Here is a 16,140-nt window from a genome sequence, read left to right on the forward strand (position 1 = left end):
GGGTCTCACTGTGTATCTGACTTTCCCAAATCTCCCTATTAGAGCCAGCTGGCCTTGAACTCACAAATACTGCCTGCCTCCAACTCCGAAGTGTTGGGATTAAAGACAGACAACACTAAGCCAACTTCTGTTGCCAAATCTGTTGACCTAAGTTTACTCAGGAACCCCCACATGATGGAAGAAGAGAACCAATACCTGGAAGTTCCCCTCTGACCTCCCCACACATGAATAAAAACAAATCATTCTAGACCTATGTCACAAGAAGGGTGTAGTAGTTCTCTCTGTAACCCAGCACTCAGGATGCTGGGGCAGAAAGACTGCCAAGAGTTCCAGTCCAGCCTGGATACAGAAAGGCAGATCTGCCTCAGAACAATGAAAACAAAAACTATGCTACAAAGCCACTTAAGACTTCTAAAGGTCTGAAAACAAAACACCTTTATGGGAAGTGACTGTCTAATACGTTTTTCAACACAAATTGATTAATCTATAAAATAACATGGATATTTTTCTAAAAATCAATTACCTCAATATAAATGGTAATTTAGGATTTATTTGTGTATTTTATGTATATAAGTACTCTATTTCCTGAATGTCTTGCACACCAGAAGAGGGCAAGAGGGCATCAGATTCCATTATATATGGTTGTGAACCACCATGTGGTTGCTGGGAACTGAACTCAGGACCTGTGGAAGAAGAGCCAGTGACTGCTTTTAACCACTGAGCCATCTCTCAACCCCATAAATGGAAAAAAAAACCAAAAACAAAAACAAAAAAAACCAAAACTAGATCTCATTTCCTTGTCAAGCAAATGAATTATAACTGCAATCGAAAAGGCTAATACAGGCACATGCTCCAAAATTCAAGTCAAGTTTGGCGAATACTGTTAATTCTTTCACACAGAGCTTGTGTAAAAGAAGCTACCCTCACACTACCAACAAAAAATGCTACAATGTATTAATGAGAGCGCCAACATTGCAGGGCATAGATTACAATGTAAACAGATTCAATCCAATTCCCCTACAAGTATCACTGCATGTATTTTTATGCAAACCGCAATCATCTGAAGCACCCGGAATGAGTTTGAGATAGCGTCAACAAGATCCATCTTAGAAGATTCTTCTGTTATCTCCTGCTAAGTTTTTGCACCGCTGTTTTAAAAACTTTAAAGGGCGGGGGGGAGGGGGGGGAGTCTGTACTGAAACTTTCTACCGGACCGCCCCTAGAAAGGAGTCCCACCTCCGAAGAAGGGTGACGGGGTGGGGCCGTTTTGCTCTCAAACTAAGACATAAATGTTTCTTTTCCCACTCCCAACAGGAGGCCGAGGGGCTGCAGAATCAAGTATGCAAGTGCCTAGATGGAGATGACAGAGCACCCTTCGCTTCTACACCGTTTCATCCTCTCCAGTCAAACAGTGACCCCGGTCGGGCGGGGACAGGTGAATCCCAGGTAGGGAGGAAGAGGGAGGGACGGGCCGTAGAGGGAGATGCGCGTTCAAGCAATGAATGAGTCCAGCCTCAGCCACACCACCTGTTCCTTCCGAGGGTGCCACCCCGAGCAGCCAGCAGGATCCCTGACCCGAGCGGGCCGCGACTCCTGGCCCGTGCGGCCCGCTGCCCCGCTCAAGGCCAGGCTGCTCCTCCCTTCGTTCTAGGAGGGTAAAAGGCAGCCGTGTGGAAGCCGGGGAGTCGGGGCCTAGTCCGGAACCCAGGCCTCCGAAGTCCGCGGTACGCGGCGCGCGGACGGAGGTGGGCGCTACCCGGGGCGAGGCGGAAAAGTGCGCTCCGCTAGCCAGCACGACCAAGGAGGGGTCCCCGCGGGGTGGCCCGGTGCCCGCCCGCCCGGGCTCGGGACTGACAGGCCCGGCTACGAGCGAGACGCTCTCCGCCGCCCGCTCGCAGCCTCACACTCACCAAGATCCGCTTGAAGAGCGCGTTCTCCTTGGGCGGGAGGCTCACGGCCGGCATGGTTCCGGCTCCTCCCGCGGCTCCCGCCACCGCCCGGCTCGGTCAGTCCGTTTGTCCGCCCGCCGCCACTGCCGTTCCCGAGCTCACTTCAGCCTTGAATCCTCCGCTCCGCCGCCACTAGGCCTCCGGTGCCGCCGCGCCGCCCTGTCCTGACACTCCCTTCTCCTCCTTTTTTTTCTTTTTTTTTTTTTCTCCTCCTTTTCCCCCTTTCTCACTTAACGCTGCCGCCACCTCCCCCCTCACGGGTCTCCGTCGGCGGTTCACGTGGTAACTGAAAAGACCGACAGAGGCAGCCAAAATGGCGGACTCGGAGAGCTTTCCCACCCGGGTCACACCTTCCAACGCGCAGGCGCGGTGACCCGCTCTCCCCACCCTCGATGCACCGGAGCCTGCCGGGAACGCGGAGGCCGGTCCGGCCTGCGGAGCCGCCGATTCAAAGTTGGCTCTGCCGGTCCTGCCAGTGCCTTGTGCCTGGGAGGACCGCCAATGACGCTTCCGCCGCCTCCTCTCTGTTAACAGACTTTCTGCCCCTTCTCGCTAGACCGGCCTTTCCCTCGTTGGGGTAGACTCACCCAGATGGTGTCATCATAGCTTGAGCATCAAGTGCCAAAATGGAGATATTTTAAGAAGAGATGTAGTGGTTAAAGGCCCAAGTGCCTAAATTGTGAACAGAAGCGAGCGAAGGGTAAGATGAGAAAACCTGTGCTTCTGTGGGAATTTGTGAACCGATCCGAAAAAGAGAGCTTAGTCGTCATGAAAAACTTCTTAAGAGCTTGACCTATGTATGAAATGGACCCGGCTGGCTAGGGTATCAGTGATTTTTGTTGACTATTGCTAGAGATAGCCAGGAAAGGTGTTGGCCAGATCCGAAGTGAAACATTTATACTGCCAAAGGAGCCTCTGAAGGCTGAGGCGTATATTTATTTCATTACTGAAGTCATATAATGCAGGGTTGAGGAACTGGCAGTGTGAGTCACCTTGATGTAGTGGTGTTGAGGGTCGAGACTCCTGGTTTCTAATTCATGCTCAGGATTGTATCTGTTGAACTGCCTGTTAACGGAAATCCTCAATCCTTAGAGGCTGAACTCCACTGAGCAGGGTCAGGCCTGAGAGTGAAGAGGGTCCAGACATTCCATTACAGTTAACAATAAAACTTTTCAGAATGGCAAGTCACTTGAGTCACAAGAGCCACCTTACCCTTGATTATCTTGTGCAGGCTTTCTAGTAATCTGTGCATCGTGAATCATAAAGATGTGCAGGAGTTGGCTCCCTTGAGTCTGTTTTTGTTTGTTTTGATTTGAGACGGGTTTCCCAGTGTTTCCCTGGCTGGCCTGGAATTCGCTCTCATAAAAACCAAAAGGAGAGTGAGTTAATAGCAGGCAAGTCTTGAGGTATCCTTGAACACTAATCTCTCTAAAGATTTAGGAAAGTTAAGTTGATGAGATGGTTCAGTGGATCAAGGAATTTACTTTGCAGGCCTGACAACCTGAGTTTGATCCCTGAACTCACATAAAGATGGAAAAAGAGAAAAGGCTCCAAAATGTTCTCTAGCCTCCATGTTGGCATTCATAAATAACAAGTGAAATTATGGGCTGCAGAGAGAGTTCATGGAGTAAACGCCCTGTTGCTCATGCAGAGAACCTAGGTCGGTCCCCAGCAACTCTGAAGAGACTGATGTGCGCAGACAGACAAAAGGCTATAAAATAAATAAACCTAACAGAAAATTCATCACATACAAAGTCATAAATAAATAAATAGCTTTTCTGCAAGTGTGTGCTGTTGAAGATCTAACCTGGTGCTTTATGCATGCCAGATAAGCACTAACACCATTAAGCTAGCTGTACCCACAACACTAAATACAACTTTTGTGTCTTCAAATTGTACAAATAACTTTTTCAATCATAAATGTTTTACTGGCTTGTTAATTATACATAATAATGGTATACGTTATTCTTATACATGTACATAGTTCATTTCAATCGTAGTCACACACATACCTTACCATCTTGTCTCCTACTACTACTTTTAATCCCCTTCCCACTAAATAGTAATTTGGTTGGTTGGTGTTTGTAAGTAGCCTTGAACCCATATTCTCCTCTGCTTTCCAAAAGCTGACATTATAGACATAGTTACCCATCCAAGTCTCAGCAGCAGAGGTTTGCATAGGCAGTTTTTGTCATAAGGATGTTTTTATTTGTGTGTGTTTGTGTTCATGAGTACTGTGCCCATAGCGATCAGAAGAAGATACCTTGGAGCTGGAATTACAAGTGGTTGTGAGCCACCCAACATGGGTGCTGGGAAAGGAACCTAGATCTTCTGGAACAGCAGCAAGCGCTCTCAACTGCCCAGCCATCACTCTCAGCCCAGACAGCAGCTTTTAAGGTTCAGGGAACACTGGTCTAATTACACCGTTCCTCTGACTCATTCCTGAGTTAAAATGCACCTGTAAATAATAGTCTGACCACACAGTCAGTGACATGATAGCCTGAACTCAATAATGAAACATCTACTGTGATCACTACAATGTAACAGATAGAAATTGGATGTGAGCTAAGCTTTGAGTGCTCTTTGTGCTTCCAGGAAGTGACAGCCAAGGCCGAATGGCACTGCAGCTGCTGCTGACCTTACACCCTTCCCTGTCACTGTGGCTGAAGAGCTTCCTCCAACTGGGTGTGGTAGTGCACATGTGTAATCCCAGAGCTGGGGAGCCTAGGGCAGAAGGACTTGAAGAAGGAAGTCAGCCCAACACTCGGGAAGGTGGCCTGCCATGGGGGACACAGGCCAGTCCGTCCGTGCATGTCATAGAAAAGCATTGGGAAAGAAGCCTGCCTCCCAGATCTAACAAAAGAGCAGGCACATTTTGGGAGAGCTTCTGATTTTTTGTTTGTTTAATAAAAACTTGCATATACCAGAAGCCATTCTTTGAGTTTGATCTACAGACTGTTTTGTTTTGTTTTGTTTTGTTTTGTTTTGTTTTTTCCAAGACAGGGTTTCTCCATGTAGCCCTGGCTGTCCTGGAACTCACTCTGTAGACCAGGCTGGCCTCGAACTCAGAAATCCACCTGCCTCTGCCTCCCAAGAGTGCTGGGATTACAGGCGTGCACCACCACCGCCCAGCGATCTACTGTTTTCAACTGTTTTCCTCTCATCCCAACCCTTGCTCTTCCCCTCCCACCACAACCCCTGCCTTGAACACATCAGCTAAGTAACATGTTTCTTCATGGAAAAATCCAGGGCTGAAATTTGTTTTCTAGCTGCTACCTCAAATCTCCCCTTACCTAGGTCACACATAGGATTTTTAGCATTTAAATTCAGCACATGGTTTAAATGTTAAGAAAGACATCTACCAAACTATATAATAGCTGTTAGCTCCTGGCTGGATTCTTTCTAAGATGGAGTTTCATCCACAGCTGCCTGCCCCAACTGTAGGGCCCAGTGAGCTCTAACATACTGAGAACAGTAGCTCATACCTTACTGCTTCCCCAAGATATACTCTAGTGAAAGGACACAGGGATCAAAGTTCTGAGTACAAACTGGACTTTCCCAACATGGATCCTGAAGTTAGTGATGGGCTTACTGGTTCTGTGCACTCTGACAAGCCACGGCTTCTGTTGCAACTTGTTGAAGACTAGCAAAAGCTGTGTCAGGACAAGCCCTGGCGGGATGGTGAAGAAAGCATACACGACTGCCAGGCTGCTGAGTGGACAAGACGCCCGCGAGCTGAGAGCCAACAACTGACTCAGCGCATTAGCAGACTGGCTTGCTTACTTGCGCGTTAGTCCAGCAGGCTCAAACTAGGTTACACACTAAAGTAACTCACAGTTCAGCTTAGCACTATAGGAGTTTTAAAATGACCCACAAAGCACAATATAATTATTTTGCCTTCTATCAATAACTTGTTTTATTTCCCCTGTTTTTTTAAATGCATTTATTTATTTAGTGTAGGTATATATACATATGTATATGTATATATATTTGTGTGCACACGTATGCTTTTCAAAGCACCCATGTGGAGATCAGAAGAAAACTAGTAGAAGCCTGATCTCTCCTTCCACTGTGTGGGACGTGGCAATTAAACTTAAGTCACCAAGCTTGGCAGTAAGTGCTTTTACTTTTTGTCTTTTTGGTCACACCCTTTTTTTTCTTTTATAAAACAGGGTTTTACATTAACCTAGGCTGACCTGGGACTCACTATGAAGCCCAAACTACCTTCAAAATTGAGGCACTCCTGCCTCAGCTAGCCAGGAACTGGGATTGGATATGAGTTATCTCATTCAACTAAAGACTTTACATGTTAATAAAAAAGCTTTTAGGAGCTGGAGAACTGGCTCAGCAGTTAAGAGCACTGGCTGCTCTTCCAGCAGTTCTTAGTTCAATTCCCAGCAACCACATGGTGGCTCACAACCATCTGATGTCCTCTGGTGGAGTGCTGGTATACATGCAGATACATACATACTCATACATAAAATAAATACATCTTAAAAAGAAAAAAAGATCTTAATATTGCTAAAAATACATAGAAAACTGCTAACACTTATTTTATTTTGCTATTAAAGTGGACGTAAACAGTTTTAGGTCTTAGCAAATCATTTTTCTGGGCAAAATTGTATCTCCTGTAGGCTAGAGAGAGGCTCAAGTGTTAAGAACCCGTATCTCCCTACCAGAGACCTGAGCTTGGTTCCCAGCACCCACTTGAATTGTTTCACAGCTACAAGTCCAGTTCCAGAGAACATGGCACCCACTTCTGATCCTCAACGGGAGCATCGCTCTTAAACCCCACCCCACCACCATCACCACATGCACACAAGACTAGAAATCTTTAAAAAGTAAAAAGAGCCTGGCAGTGGTGGCACACGCCTGTAATCCCAGGCAGAGGCAGGCAGATTTCTGAGTTCAAGGCCACCCTGGTCTACAGAGTGAGCTCCAGGACAGCCAGGGCTATACAGAGAAACCCTGTCTTGAAAAAAACCAAATCCAAAACAAACAAACAAACAAACAGTAAAAAGAATTTATCATGTTACCTACACTTTTTTTTTAATGGTCTTTAGACACCAGATAGTATTAAGAATCTAGGGAAACAATCTCGATCAATTGTGCAACATAAAAACCAGCTAATTATTGGGGCTGGAGAGCAGTGACCATTCTTCCAGAGGTTCCAAGTTCAATTCCCAGCAACCACATGGTGGCTCACAACCATCTCTAATGGGATCTGCTGCCTTCTATTGGTGTGTCTGAAGAAAGGGACCATGTACTCACATACAATAAATATATAAATAAATCTTAAAAAAACCAAACACAAAAATCCCCAACTGGTCATGGATTGGAGAGATGGCTCAGCAGTTAAAAGTGTGTGTTGTTCTTGCAGAGGACCAGGGTTGTTTCCTACCACCCAGATCACACTGGACAACTCACAGTGGGATCCAGGGCCCTCTTCTGGCCTCCATGGACACTTGTGGGCACTGATGCATTTGACAAGCAGGCACAAACACAGACATAAAAATAAATTAAAAAGTTTAAAGCAGGAGGCTGGAGAGATGGCTCAGTGGTTAAGAGCACTAACTACTCTTCCAAAGGTCCTGAGTTCAAATCCCAGCAACCACATGGTGGCTCACAACCATCCGTAAAGAGATCTGAAGCCCTCTTCTGGAGTGTGTGAAGACAGCTACAGTGTACTTACATACAATAAATAAATCTTTAAAAAAAAAAAGTTTAAAGCAGCTGATCAACCAGGGTGAGCAATACCTCTGGCCTTCCAGGAACTACACACGTGCACAGACCACAGCGTAACAAACATTTAAAAAACAAACAAAAAACCAACATGTATTTATCTATTTATACGGGTATCCTGTAGCTGTTTTCAGACACACACCAGAAGAGGGCATCAGATCCCATAACAAGTGGTTGTGAGCCACCAAATGGTTGCTGGAAATTGAACTCAGGACCTCTGGAAGAGTGCAGTCAGAGCTCTTAACCGCTGAGTCATCTCCCCAGCCTAAAAGTTTTGTTTGTTTGTTTTTTAAGGAACAGTGACTGGGGCTGAGGAGATGGCTCAGCAGTTAAGAGCATTGAATGTTCTTCCAGAGGACCTGGGTTCAGTTCCCAGCACCCACATGGCAGCTCACAACTGTCTGTAGCTCCACTTCCAGAGGTTCAGACATCCTTACCCAGATATACATGCAATCAAAACCAATGCACATGAAATAAAAATAAATGATTTAAAAAGAAAACAGTGTCTTGAATAGGCAGACAGGGTATTTAGTACTCCCAGATAACACCTAAACTTCCCAACTATCCTACAGGATAAGTTTTATGTTACAGGTATACAACTGTAGTAGAGATTAAGTAACTACTAAAAAATATATTGTTGGCACTTGGGAGGCAGAGGCAGGCGGATTTCTGAGTTCGAGGCCAGCCTGGTCTACAGAGTGAATTCCAGGACAGCCAGGGCTATACAGAGAAACCCGGTCTCGATAAAAGCAAACAAACATATGTATGTATGTATGTATGTATGTATGTATGTATGGTAGACACAAATGATACAGAGACATGACAGTTTAGATCTTGTTCTACATAGTCTCATAGCTTTATAGCCAATCCCACCTTGTTAGGTGAGCTAACAGGACCACTAGAGTTCTAAGGATCACACACTGCACACCGGACGCCTCTGCCATCTGAACCAGTCAGATCACTTTCATGTAACATCTATAAGATTTTTTTTTAAAGAGTTATCTGTCTTATGTAAGTACACTGTCAGTGTTTTCAGACGCACCAGAAGAGGGCATCAGATCCCATTACAGATGGTTGTGAGCCATCATGTGTTTGCTAGGATTTGAACTCAGGACCTGTGGAAGAGCAGTCAGTGCCTGGTGGCAAAGGTCTATAATCCTATCTCCTCAGGAGGCTGAGGCAGGAGGATCAAGTTCATGGGCACCTTAGTGAGACCCTTTCTCAAAAAGTTAAAAAAAAAAAAAATCTATGTGGGGCTATGTGGTTCAGTGGTAAGGCACTTGACTAGGAGATAGGATTCCTCCCCGGTGAATAACAGAACCTACCTCACAAGACTGAGAGGAATCAATGTGATCTTGAGTATGAGTGGATTTTAGAAACCGTTAAGAGGCTTTGCAAATACAACAAGTTTGTCTTTGAGCACATCTCTTAATTGATGCTAATAATCACAGCACATCCTGCAGTCATTGTGATGGCTGTAAGCCACACGAGATTTTGGCTGACACACGAACACTGTAGTAAACCTGACTAGCACCCTGTCAGGGTGGGATGGACAAACTGCTTTCCCAGCCCCAGCCCTCTTTGCACCCTTTGTCTTATGCACAGACCCCTGGGTCTGGGTTCTTGGGAACCTTGTCCTGTAGGTAGGACTCTGGCCCACCTGCTAGTCCCAGTTCTGTTGCCAGGGGGCGCTGCGCTCTGCGCCACCTGCCGGAGATGCGCGCGCAGGGAGAAGGCGGTGCTCGCCCGGCAAACCCAGAAGAGGCGGAGCCTGCGGGACAAGATGGCGCCGTCCGTAGTACTGCGCTCGTTTTCGCGGCTGCTGGCCCCCGCCCGGCTGCCGAGCTGCTGTGAGTGTCTTTTCAGGCCCATTCGGCCCTCAGTCTACCCTCACCCAACACGAGCCACCCTGGAATCTCCGTAGGAGGAGGAGGTCGCTGTCCAGGCCGACCCGCAGTGACCTTCACCGTCCACGAGCCGGGTTCTCCACTCCTTATCATCAGCCGTCAGCTTTCCTCCAAACTAACCTCTGACCTCTGCGAATGGATTTTGAGTCTTTTGTCCCAGGCTCTTCAATGCCTTGGAGACAACAAACAGGGAGATCCTTCCGGGGCTGCCTCCCAACCTTCCACTGCAGAGCCTATAAGGAGCTTTTAACCCAAGCTTTGAAGGCGCCCAGAGTCCCAAGGACGACCTTCTGTTTCTGCTGGTGTCCCCGAACAAACTGCCTCGGTTCTCTAAACTACGTTTCCTTGACTATTTAAATTGGGGTTGGACAGATAGAGGATAAATGGCAACAAAGCCATCGTGGAGCTCGCCTGGATCCCTGCCCTGCGGAAGTAGAGACAGGCAGTCAGGAATTCAAGGCCAGCCCGCGCTACAAGAACCTCTATCTCAAAAGAAAATTTCATTACGTACACTAGTATATGTTAGGTTTTCCTCGCTGACATCAATAAAACACATATTCTCTCTCCGTTTTCAGCTTCAGCACGGTCAAAGTTCTATGTCCGGGAGCCAGTCAATGCCAAACCTAACTGGGTGACAGTTGGGCTGTCCTTGGGCGCCTCGGTTTTCATGTGGATTTACGTGAGTACACCACTCATCAGATGCCCTGGAGCTGAGGTTATAGACATTTATGAGCCGCCTGTTGTTGGTCCTGGGAACCAAACTTGGGTCCTTTGCAAGCAATGCATGCTCTTAAGTGCCACGCCCTCTCTGCAGCTCCAAGTTAATATACATTCTTGAAAGCTTTCCTGATGGAAGGCCCAATTGCTACCGAGAGCATTAAGGACTGAAATTAGGTCTTTGAGTCCCATGAATATTATTACTGCATTAGTCATTGTTCCAGTTACATAGTCTGTCAGACTGTGGTTCTAGGAAAGCAGCTGCTGACCGACTTGTAATTAACATACACAGAGGTGAGGGATGGGGCTGGCCATTTACTCACAGTGTCAGGCTTCTAAGGTCGGAAGGACAGCATACTGTGATAGACATCGCATATACACACACAAACACACACACAGAGGTACACAAAAGTATAGCATATACTTATCAGCCAGCCTGGGACACACTCAACAGCTAGCTAGCGTGTCATATCTTAGAATTCTTCTGCCGTGTGCTTTCCACTGTATCTTTCTCAAATTTAATGTCAGGTTATGGTCAACAAATTATTCCACTAATGATTTTTGAATGTGAACTTCTTACCTCTTTAGTTGTTTTAATCTACCCAACTTCTCTTATGAAGCATAGGGGTCTTTCCTTGCTTTCTCCCTCTTTAAGCTGCTTACGTTTCTAGTTTTAACCTTTAACTTGTAGCTCATCCAACAACACAATGAAGATGTTTTGGAGTATAAAAGAAGAAATGGATTGGAATAAACTTTGGAAATAATACAGTAAGTATATTTATAGAGTACATAGATTATGGAAATTAATTTATCAATGTGTTTGTTTGTGACTGAGACAGGGTCTCCTAGGTGTAGTGATGTATGCCTTTTTTTTTTTTTGGTATTTTTTGAGACAAGGTTTCTCTGTGTAGCCCTGGCTGTCCTGGAACTCACTCTGGAGACCAGGCTGGCCTCGAACTCAGAAATCCACCTGCCTTTGCCTCCCAGAGTGCTGGGATTACAGGCGTGCATCACCACCGCCCGGCGATGCATGCCTTTTTTAGTCCTAGCACTAGAGGGACAGAGGGAGGCAGATCTCTGTGAGGCCATCCTGGTCTAAGTAGTGAGTTCTAGGACAACCAGGACTAAGTAGAGAGACCCTTTCTCAAAAGAGAGAGTGAGTATCACTGCATAGCCTTGAACTCATTATAGACACTAGGATCCGCCTGCCCCTGCCTCTGCCACTGAAGTGCTGAGATTTAAGGAGTGTGCCTGTGTGGGTGTGTGGGGGGTGATGCCTACCAGTACTGGATGAGGTCATACAAACACATAATGCCAGTACTACAGAAACTGTGGCAAGGGCATGATGAATCTGAAGCTAGCCTGGTCTGCATTTCAAGACCCAGGCCCAAACAAAGAAGGAAAAACAAGAATAGCCAAAACCACATTAAGTCATATCTTCTTTACTGGTACTGTAGGCATTGTGTTCATCGCACTTGGGAGAAGGTGGCCTAATTTGTGTGTGCTTGCAACCGTGTGTTTGCTGTCTTATATCTCTCTACTGTTCATGTTCTCACACTGTACTGAATGCCCAGCCATCTTAAGAGTTTAATGCCTGCAGAACAAATGAATGTATACAGGCAGTTGATTCAGATTTTTTTCTGCTTGGCCATTTTATTATGATTGTCACTACAGCTAGCATTCAATAGAGGAATTCAGGTAAGACCTAATATGGATGAGATAATGTATTTGCCATGGTCTGTGATTTAAGAGAGAAGATTTATGAGTATGTTTGTGCACTCATGTGTCATACATAACACATATGTCACATAAACATATGTAATATATATACTTTATTTCTGAAAATTATTTCAAAGAAGTTCTTTACTTCTTTGAAATAAAGAAGCTCTGGGGCCTACCACAAAACCCTGCCTCAATGAATAAGGTGGAAAGCCACTGACAAAGATCCCCCTGCATCAGCCTTGGGCCTTCATGTGTTTGTGAACACACACCACAGGCATGTGTGCACACATGCAGACATGCACATACACCACACAAAATATTTCAGTTTCCATGGGTTAAGTTGATAAAATAACTTATATCTGCTAGATAATAAACATAGTAATCACAAAACACATTTTATTTAAGAACTCTGAAATTTACTTTAGAGTTTATTGTGCAATTCTTTTGCTTCTTTTTTGTCAATACCACTTTGCCCATTTTACTATTTTTGCTGTGAATTTAAAATTAAGTACTGATATTATTTAATAGATATATTTTCTAGATTTTTTTTTATATGCTCTAAGATAAATTATTCAGAGATGTCCACTTTTAACATTTATTTGATCAGTACCTTGGGTTGATTGTTTTTTTTTTTTCTCTTCCTTGTAGGTCTGTTTCATGTGATGATCATAGTTATTCTTCTGGATTCACACAGAGTTGCAGAAATGAGAAAGTTACATGCGAATATCTATCAGTCAAGTCAACACATGCATCGAAACGTTAAATTAAAGAAATAAAAATACTGTGCTCTTCATATGTAGAATCACTTGTCACTCTTTTTAACATTTAACTATTTTTCTGTGTGAGTGCTTGCGTGCGTGTGTGTGTGTGTGTGTGTGTGTGTGTGTGTGTGTGTGTGTGTGTATGTGTGTGTGTGTATCATGCACACTTGCTATTCATAGAAGCATAAGGGGAGAGCTGGAGCTATGGGTGGTTGACAGGGGTCTTGGGAACCAAACTTTGGTCCTCTGCAAAAGCAGTCAGTGCTCCTAACTCCTGAACCTCTCTTGTTACCTTCTTTCTTTCTTTCTTTCTTTCCTTTTTAAAGATTTATTTATTTATTTATTTATTTATTTATTTATTTTATGTATATGAGTATAGCTGTACAGATACTTGTGAGCCATCATGTCTTTGCTGGGATTTGAACACAGGACCTGTGGAAGAGCAGTCAGTGCTCTTAACCGCTGAGCCATCTCTCTGGCCCCATCTTTTTTTCTTTTGTTTTGTTTTTGGTTTGGTTTGGTTTGGTTTTTGGTTTGGTTTGGTTTTTGATTTTTTTTTTTCTGGTGCAGAGTCTCACTATAGATCTCTGGCTGTGTAGTCCACTGCAGGCTGGCCTTGAACAGACAGAACTCCTGCTGCCTCTGCCTCCTGAGTGTGTTATCACTATGGCCATCTCGTTTTTTATCAAAACACTTAGAACCCAAAGAGACAGACTACTACTCAAAATACGGAAGAGCCCGAGTACTATTCTGTTGATGAAGAGGTGAAGTCAGACAGTAAAGACAAGCCCTGCTGTCAGGGTCTGCACTTGAATTTGAATGGTTTTTATTGAAGTGACTTTTTTTTTCTTTTTTTTTTTTCTTTTTTTTTTTTTTTCTTGGTTTTTTGGATTTGCTTTTTTTAAGACAGGGTTTCTCTGTGTAGTCCTGGCTGTCCTGGAACTCACTGTGTAGACCAGGCTGGCCTCGAACTCAGAAATCCACTTGGCTCTGCCCCCCAAGTGCTGGGATTAAAGGCGTGTGCCACCACCGCCTGGGTATAAATAAATCTTTTTTAAAAAATTAAAGTTTAAAAAAAATCCTTTTCTTTTTCCCCCCAAAATCTTTTTAAGTGTTTCTAGCTTTTTTATATGATTTTTATTTTATGTACATTGATGCTTTGCTTGCCTGTACGTCTGTGTGTTGGTGGGCGTCAGATCCCCTGAAACTAGACTTGTTAGACAGTTGGGAGCTGCTATGTGAGTTCTGGAAATTGAACCCAGGTCCTCTGGAAAAGCAGCTAGTTCTCTGAAACCCTGAGTCATCACTCCTATGTTTTAAATAAGTGATTTAGTGTGTCTCTCTGTGTTTGTATACATGCAGGAGGTAAGAAAGTCGTGACCTACCTAATGGGGGTTCTGGGAACCAAGCCCTGGCTGTCCGCAAGAGCAGCAAACACTCCCGTCTACTGAGCCACTCGCCAGCTCATTTTTTTAAAGAGCTATTTATTTATTTTATGTATATGAGTACACCATTGCTCTCTTCAGACACACCAGAAGGGAGCATCAGATCCCATACAGATGGTTGTGAGCCACCTTGTGGTTGCTGAGATTTGAACTCAGGCCTTGTGGAAGAGCAGTAAGTGCTCTTAACTGGTGAGTCATCTCTCCAGCCCAGAAATGATTTATTTTAAAGTGCATTTATTGAAGTGTCGAGGGGTACCGTGTTTGGGTGTAAATGAAAAAAGAAAAAGGAAAGGAAAGAACATGCCTGCTCCTCAGTATGGTAGAGAAAGTTTACTATAGATAAAAGGGAAAGCATAGGCAGAGGCAACCAGAGGCAGACACATTCCAGAGAGTCCAGAGTGGTCATGACCTTGAGCCTGTGGAGGAGGCTGGGGAAGGAAGAGGGAGAGAGGGAGAGGGGAGGGGAAGGGAGAGGGGGAGGAGACGGGAGAGGGAGAGAGAAGGGAGGGGGGAGGGGAAGGAGAGGGAGAGGAAGGGGAAGGGAGAGGAGCCAGGTGCAACAGCCAAGAGGCCAGAGATACAAAAGGGGCGTGTAACCAAAATGTCTGGATTGTACAGGGAAGAGCCTCTGGGGGAAGAGCGGCCCAGCTTCTGGAAAGGGCTGGACAGTTGGGGGGAGGAGGGGTGCTGGGACAGCCTGGAGGCCAGGTCTGCCTTGATATGTTAAATATGCACCTCGCCATTTGTCCCAGGTTTGAAACTTAGTGGGTACACATGCCATTGCTGTGCCAGGAAGCATTGGTGAGCCCCAGAAGACCACCGAGGAACCACTTCCGATGTAATAGCATTAGGGTCTCTTTATTACAAGCTGGGGCTCGGGTGCTCCTCCCACCCAACCCTGACACAGCAAGATGGGAAGGGAAGGCGGAGCAGCCTCGAACCCTCAGCAGGGCAGGTTTCTATAGGAAAATAGGAGCAACTGAGGGGGTGAGGGAGGGGATGGGGCAGCTGAGGGGGTGAGGGAGGGGACGGGGCAGCTGAGGGGGTGAGGGAGGATGGTGTCCAGACTGGCAGGCCTCTAATAGAATGACTATAAGCGGACAGGTGGCTGCTCTGAAGCAAGAAGGTCTGCAATCACAAATAGTCTGAACGTACTTATGAAACAACCAGTCTAATCTTTGATTCACTGTTGCTAGGAAGTTGCTAGGGAGTTGCTCTGGCCAAGGACAAGCGTGGGGTCCTTCCTAGGACGTGGGTGCAGTCAAGTTCTCAGGCTTTTCTTTTCTTTTCTTTTCTTTTTTCTTTAAGATGGTGGCTGTCCCAAGATGGTGTAGTTTCGGCCTCTTACCATATGTGTGTCTGGAGGTTAGAAGACAACCTTCAGGGCTGGAGAGATGGCTCAGCGGTTAAGAGCATTGACTGCTTTTCCAAAGGTCCTGAGTTCAATTCCCAGCAACCACATGGTGGCTAACAACCATCTGTACTGGTGCCCTCTTCTGGTGTGTCTGAAGGAAGCAATGGTGGTGTACTCATATGTATAAAATAAAATAATTAAATCTTTAAAAAAAAAAAAAAAAAAAAAAAAAGAAGACAACCTTCAAGAGTTGGTTCTTCTGTTTCCATTATGTGAGTCCAAGGAATACTCTTAAGACTCCAGGCTTGCCAGTCTCCAGACCCCAAAGACCTTAGAATTACCTAGCACCGAAGCCATGAAATCATAATTATTGTTGGTGCCGGACCCTTACATTGTTTTCAAATTTTATCTTTGTCAGCAACCAAAGATGAACTGGAGGTCATCTGAGTTAAACCAACTTATTTCTGACCCTCAATGTTTTTCTAAACAGAACAGAAAAATGTCAAGGATTTTCTCAAGGGCAGTGAAGTATCTGACCCGCAG

The 16,140-nt window shown here is 45.3% G+C and overlaps 2 protein-coding genes across 2 annotated transcripts in view; one reads left to right on the forward strand and one right to left on the reverse strand.

The window, feature by feature from the left end:
• Positions 1-2,251, reverse strand: part of Naa15 (N-alpha-acetyltransferase 15, NatA auxiliary subunit) — a 61,540-nt gene extending 59,289 nt beyond the window's left edge. The window contains exon 1 of the mRNA XM_052180540.1: positions 1,911-2,251. Within this exon, the coding sequence (XP_052036500.1) occupies positions 1,911-1,964 (54 nt within the window). The 5' untranslated portion in view covers positions 1,965-2,251. The remainder of the gene's footprint in view (positions 1-1,910) is intronic.
• A 7,181-nt stretch (positions 2,252-9,432) lies between these two features.
• Positions 9,433-12,830, forward strand: Ndufc1 (NADH:ubiquinone oxidoreductase subunit C1). Its single transcript, XM_052180547.1, has 4 exons — positions 9,433-9,541; positions 10,174-10,277; positions 11,007-11,083; positions 12,686-12,830. Exons 1-3 carry the CDS (start codon positions 9,475-9,477, stop codon positions 11,064-11,066), a joined length of 231 nt encoding a protein of 76 aa, XP_052036507.1. The 5' UTR covers positions 9,433-9,474; the 3' UTR covers positions 11,067-11,083; positions 12,686-12,830.
• The last annotated feature ends 3,310 nt before the right edge of the window (positions 12,831-16,140 follow it).

This window comes from Apodemus sylvaticus, chromosome 4 (assembly GCF_947179515.1).
Source record: "Apodemus sylvaticus chromosome 4, mApoSyl1.1, whole genome shotgun sequence".
NCBI lineage: Eukaryota > Metazoa > Chordata > Mammalia > Rodentia > Muridae > Apodemus > Apodemus sylvaticus.